We start from the raw sequence: 7027 nt of genomic DNA on the forward strand, positions 1-7027 counted from the left end.
TTTTTTTTGGTGTCCAAAATGATTTTATAAACTAAACGTATTAGGAGAAATAAATCAGTACTTAGGCAAAGAAGAAGCAAAAGCGCTAACGAAATTTGATAAATTCTAAAAGAAGAAGAGGAATTGTGGAATAGAGAGAGAATTATACTTATAATTGTGGAAATTTGTTTGATTCTAGGATGAAACAGTGAGTTCAAAAAAGTTTATCGGAAACACGATTATGTTCTGCAGCACAGTATGATTCCACTCCAAACGAGCGATTCTACGTTACCGTAAAGATATCGTTAAATGATGTTGTCCTTGTGGTAACGGGTGCCTGCTGTTCTCTACATGAAAGTCCGGACGGGAATCAGATTGCAAGCTAAACCTGGACCCCTGAGAAAACAATAAGCAAGCCCACTGTTACGATGTCCACATTGCATTATACAGGTTAATCTCTATCTACACAGATTTGGCAGGTCGACGAGCATACTGACTAATATTTCTTTAACTGTGTACACGATTTGTCTTGAATCGTCTTCCCGTGGCTGCGGATAGCTGACGAGACCGGTCGAACGCTGAGATCCTTCTTCTTTCTGCAGTTCCTACAATATGTGTATCTGTTAAAATATCTATCTTCATTCGGCGTTATAACTTAGGGGTGATCTGTATTGTAAAGTCTATTGGCATTTCCATCATGTTGGAATTATTGCCAAAGCTTACAGATAACAGTATAGATAACTCCAAGCTATTTACATATAGTATATTGATTTGCATCAGTATTAAGTATTTGTGTTCACTTTTTAGGGTCAAGCTTGCTTTGAAGAGCATAACCAAAGACCTGATGAGGTAAGTTATAGTAACTCAGACAATCACACTTAATCGTGGGTTAAATACTAATCCATATCCGTTTCGACTAATCTATTTCATAAACTGAACCATGCTTATTTTGACTATATTTTTTTTTAATATTTAATCCATATATATTTATTCACTATCTCTAAAACATAGCATACTCATTTTTCCATTATTTTATTTTGAACATTAACGAAAGTTTTGAATAAAAATATCTTGGTGTGAAATTGTCAAGCTTTTTTAAGTTTTAACTAATTCTCAAACGCTTAACTCATATTTTCAAAGCAGAGCTTAATTTCATTTTTTTTTAAATATGTTAACTTAATACTAAGGGAAAAAAATACCCAGCTTTTATTAAAAAGGAAAATTAGCAAAAAAAATTAGAAAAAATATTTTAAAGGTAGAAAAGAAAAAAAGAATTAAATAGATCGCATTTCAAAAATGCTTTTAAAACACCTGTACTGTGTATGTTTTTATATAATTTAACTCTAAAATTTATATACTATCAAGAATAAACCAGTTATTATGTCAAAAGGGAAAATAACAGTAAATACCAAAAAATTGGAGGAAAGTCTGAAATCAAACTAAAACTTTTAGCTTAGATCCTATCGTAAATTTACAGAGATAAAGGTATTAGAGTTCTAGTGGTACGCCACCAACGGGTGACTAAAGCAAATTGTAATCAAATGGTACCCAAAATATCATACCGCAGTAGCCCAAAATTTCTACAGGGGATAGAGCACTCATCTCCAAATGATGAGACGACCCGGTTTCGAATCCTAGTGATGGCTGGTCTACACAAATTCATCACCATAGTGCTTACTTAAAATATCCTCAGTGGTAGATGGATCGTAGATTAGAATCATTCTGCCGTATGGCTGACCGTGGAAGGTTTTCTTGGCTTCTCCCTCCATGTAAAGCAAAACGGGTTAGTTCTATCGAAAAGTCCTCCACGAAGGCAAAACCCTTCTCCCAATACTTGATCCAGGAGTGCCAGGACTGTAAATGTCGTCAACATGTGTTTCAAGGAACAATAAATAGAGTCATTCTAATTAACTAGAATTATTATTAGCTGACCCGGATTAGTTTTACATTTCTAGTGCTTTGAAATTATTATAATTTTCGTCAGACTGCACCAGAAAAGGTTTGAAAGAAATATTTTGAAATCTAGTACATACAAAAAAAATCATTATTTCATTCCTAGTTTCATAACTAAGCCTCATTAGTTAATTAGTATGGTTTAGTTATAAATATCGAATCATTAAGATTTCAAATTTACACAAGACTACTGTAAATGTCGTCAACATGTTTTCATTTTAATTAAATCACTCAATTAATTACTAATCAAAGTAAAATTATTGATAAACCATTTAACAATCTTAATTCATAATGGTGGGATATTTATTATTTTTGAATAACTTCCGGAAAAAACTGATTATTTTTGACATATATTTTTTTTTGCAGTTTAAAGACTTGGAAAAGGGATCTGTAAGTAAAATTTATTACAATTTACTCAACTTTTTACAAAATATATTTACTACTAAAAAGTGGAGGAAAAAAAACTTTCAAATTTTGCTTAACCTATTAATTTAGAATGAAATTAATTTTAATATTTTGTGTAACTAATGTTCTATTAATTATACATACAGCTTAAAAATTACAGATTTTAAGAAAAATACGCCGTGCTTCGTTACAAAAAGTTTTATACAAAGCATCATATACAGGGAGTGTATAAAACAATTGAAACACTTTTATACTAATACACGTTTTTATATTTATCAAAAATTACTTAGAAAATCATTTTATAAATTTAAAAGTGTTTAAGTTATGGGGTTTCTCATACTTGTCATTGAAGTTAAAAGCTTTTAGAGGTTTGGCCGGCAATAAAATATGAACGGAAAATAATGTTTTTGAACACCCTATGCCAAAAAATATAGCAATAGATTTTTTTACTTGCGACAGTTAATTTGGTTATTACATGCGACATTTACACAAACTTTCGTATGCCTAGCTTAAATATTTATGAAAATATGAACATTTGTCTTACTTTTTTATGCTATAGCTTTGAAAAATATTCTATAAAATTAAACACAATTTTTTGAGCAATTTAAAATTAATTACGAAATTTTTGCTTTAAATTTTCGAATTTTTTTTAAACAGCTCAAGATATAAGTAATTAACGTAATTTTTTTATACTATGCATGCGCGGGAAAATTTTAAATTTTTTTTCCCTTAGCTTTGTAGTGAATTGTGTTGGGCAGCTAATTAAAAAAGTCTGTTTTGATTATCTTAAAAATTTAAAAAGTCTCACGCACTTTTATAAGTAGTTTTCGTACTTTTTAAAAGAAAGCTCCAAAATGATAAGGGATTTTTCACAAATATCATTTTGTATTTTAAAGAGGTTTTATTGAAAATATCCCCGGCATCGCTGGGGATCATCCTCCATAAACGCTTTTATTTCGCATATTATTTTTTCTTTATACTATTCCTTTTTGGTACGTTTATTGAACGGTTTTATCATTTGTTATTTAATTTTGTATTATATGATACAAAAATATATTTGTAGAAAACCCCTGATCATTTTGAGCATTTCCTTAAAATGTGAAAAAGCTACTTTGAAAACTGCTTAAATTTTTTTAAATTTTTAAGACATCCAAATTGAATTTTTTTTATTGGTTGCCAATTACGATTCATACAACTTTATGAAAAGAATGTTAATTTTTTCTGCGCATGCGTAGTATCAAAAAACTACTTAAATTACTTATATATTAAGCAGTTTTCAAAAAAAAAAAGTTTTAAATTTTAAAGCAAAACTTTTTTAATTAATTTTAAATTGCTCTAAAAATTTTGATTAATATTATCCTATCTTTTTAAAGCTTATGGCAAAAGACGTAAGACAAAAACATTTTAATAAAAGTCCATAATAAATAGTCCATATCTCCATAAATATATCTAAACANTTTTTTAACCTTTTTACTACTTTATTATTTTATTTGGTTTTAACTTGTTATATAGAATTGTACTGAACATTATTTTAGATATTCAGATTTTTATATCCACTGTTGATGTAACTTTTAGAGATTTATGTTTTTTTAAGGTATCATTTGCGTATTTATCAACTCTCGTATGCCCTAAAATAGGGCGGGGCGAGATAAGAATAAACTTATCTCCATAAATATTTAAGTTAGGCGAAATTTTGTGTAATTATTGCATATTCCAACCCAAATAATTATTACAAGTTACAAATTTATTTCTACATTTTTGCCATAGGGTTTACAAAAACACTATTTTCCGTTTAAAATTTATTGTTGGTCCCTCTAACCTCTAAAAGATATGTATGAAAAATCATATGTTCTAAACATTTCGGAAGTTATTAAAATATTCTTTAAGTATTTCTGGAGAATTACGAAAAATTATATTAGTATAAAAGTGCTTCCAGTACTTTATCTACCTCCTGTACTTTTTCGTGAATTAACTAAAACATAAATTGCTCAAAAATATGAATTAATTAATTCCCTTTTATTAACGTTGAGCAGGCCGGTAGAATCCCTTTGTTTGGTGCTAAAGAAACCCGTACATGCGAAGCAGCATGTATAAATTCTAAACAATGAAACAAATACGTTGCGAACTACGAAAAAGATATTTGCGAATTATTAATTTGTAAAAAATAAAACATTTATAACGTAGGCAGCAATGTTTTCTGAAAGTCAAGACATACTTCTCTCATTGGAATTGGAATTTTCAGGAGTATGAAATATCTTAAAAACCTTTTTATGAAGACACCACAATACAGGAGAAATGTTTCATCCCAAATTCTTTTTCACCTTAAATAGTAATATAAAATTTTAAATTTAAAATCTCAGTTTAGGCAAACATAAAGTAAGCAAGCCATGAATTTTCATTGATAAGAAATTTATTTATTGATAAGAATTGAAATTGCCATTGGTAAGAAATTTTCAAATCATCATAAAGAAAATAAATTATGAGACGACAACTTGGGATTGCTCAAAGGGGAAGTTCTCTTCCAAGAATTTATTTGCATTTTGGTATTTTGAAATTTCTTTTTCTGCAGTTAAAACTTCATGGCTTACTCTAGGTTTGCTAGAACTCATTTTTTTCATACTTCAAATTTTAAAATAGTTATGGAAACGAAATCGAATTTGTGATGAAAAATTTCTCAAGAAGTATAGCGCCCTCTTTACTTTAATAGCATTAAATAATACTTTAATAGCATTAAAGCTTTCTTTATTGAATAGAAAGGTAAGATATCTCATTCTTAATGCATATTGAAATATCCTAAAAACCGAGAAATCTTTTTCTTAGGGACAGTAGAATTCGAAAATAAATAATACGAGATATTTTATTCTTTGCGCACAACAAAGTTTTCGAGGGAGCAGAATATCTATTTCATAATTATAAGTACTAAATCAAAGCTTAAAATAATTAATTTAAATTATAATTAATTATTTGCCTTTAAATTTTGTAAGCTTAAATTTCTCTTTTTTGAAAAATTAACTTCACTCGATATATTTTGAAAAAAAAGAAACTGTTACTTTGCATTCTAGGCCTGTGTTTTCACCGCTTTCTTGAAGAACGGTGCAATGGATCTGCTAGGCATTGGCTTTTAAGAAGAGGAAAAAACAGCAAAGAGAATCATAAGATGTTATGATAATTTAAAATGAACTGTTACTCTATACTTGTATGAAAAATATAATGTAACATTTTTTTAAATAAACTTTATATTTTAACAAAAAACATGTCTTTTAACTTTATAAAACTTCTTACATTAGACTGAAATTTATTTAAAAAGCAACACCATCATAGTAAAATTTGAAAAAAAAAATATTTCTTCACATATTTTAAATTATTTTCGAAAGGATTACACTAAAATAAATAAATAATTTAAAAGCGTTTTAATGAAAAAGGCCCAAAGCTTTTGATATTGACACGCTTTGGGAGAAACTGATTTTAGCAAATTTTGAATGGTGATTTTTCAAAACAACGTTTACTATTCTCGCAGATGCAAGTATTTTTTTTCCTCGCTACTTTATTTCAATTTTAACAGAATGTATGCAACTCGTGTAGTTCCCATTGCATGTAGGATTGTTTTAATTATCTTTCTCTTTTTTTAAAATTTGGTTTTATCTATTCATAAATCAAAAGCTACAAAATTAATCAAATAAATTTTATCTTTTCCACATTCAAGATACTAAATTGAATTAGAATTGAAAAAGCAGACCTGAATGTGAAAAATGTTGCTTTCAAAATATGTTTTTAATGCCTTCGGAAGTGTCTTTCAACTATACGCAAGCATCAATGCCAAAAACAATGCGAAAAGAATGTTCTGAATTATGCAAACTGTCTAAATGTGTAAAAAGTTGACTTTTCTAAAAATGTATGTTTGACAGAATGGACATTTCACCAATAAGAAACCTATTGGTGGTTACTCTCAACATATGTTATTTCCAACATGGAGGAAATAAAATTCGTAATATCTATCTCTGTGTTATAAGACTATAGAGCTTCGTTTTAGGTTCCTACGGTGACAAAGAAACAGTGATTTTTCAATAGCCACGATGTAATTCTGAAATACCATCTCATTTTATTTCAGTACAAATTCATAAAGATATAACAAATAGGCCTTCAGCTTCATTTGTGAAAGGGGGCAAAAGCAATGAGATGTATATGGAAATATAACATAACATGTAACAATAAATGTGAAGTTTGAAAAAAATTGCTTGGGGATTGCTATAAATGAAAGTAAGAAATTGGCGTGTTCTAATACTGCCAAATGGCGATGTGTCAGTGAATTGGCGATTAATTGTGAATTCTAATTAAATTATTAGCCAAAAATGGAAGGCTTAAAATGTAACAAATGAAAGTGTTCCTAAAGGTCTGGTTTCTTAGGACAGGACGCCGTCAGCTGGAAATCAGCGCTAACCTCTGATTGGTTTATTTGTGAGTTTGATAGTATACGTCATCGAACGCTCATCTTGAACTACAATTGCCGTCCAACTCAACTGCAGTTGGATTACAACGTGACGTTAACCACAGAAGCAATGGCGGACAACATCCAACAGCACATTGAAATCAGCCAAGATTTTGATTTTGACATTAAACATAGCTTCTTCATTAAACATAGCACTCTTCATTTAGCTCAGCTATAATGTGTTTTTTCTTGGACAAAGTCATT

The 7027-nt window shown here is 29.0% G+C and overlaps 1 protein-coding gene across 1 annotated transcript in view; it reads left to right on the forward strand.

Moving 5' to 3' along the window:
- Positions 1-5625, forward strand: part of LOC107451430 (uncharacterized) — a 14177-nt gene extending 8552 nt beyond the window's left edge. Inside the window, exons 5-7 of the mRNA XM_016067517.3 lie at positions 787-828; positions 2299-2322; positions 5400-5625. Of these exons, the coding sequence (XP_015923003.1) occupies positions 787-828; positions 2299-2322; positions 5400-5462 (129 nt within the window). The 3' untranslated portion in view covers positions 5463-5625. The remainder of the gene's footprint in view (positions 1-786; positions 829-2298; positions 2323-5399) is intronic.
- Positions 5626-7027: the final 1402 nt, after the last annotated feature.

This window comes from Parasteatoda tepidariorum, chromosome 4, assembly GCF_043381705.1.
Source record: "Parasteatoda tepidariorum isolate YZ-2023 chromosome 4, CAS_Ptep_4.0, whole genome shotgun sequence".
Taxonomy (NCBI): domain Eukaryota; kingdom Metazoa; phylum Arthropoda; class Arachnida; order Araneae; family Theridiidae; genus Parasteatoda; species Parasteatoda tepidariorum.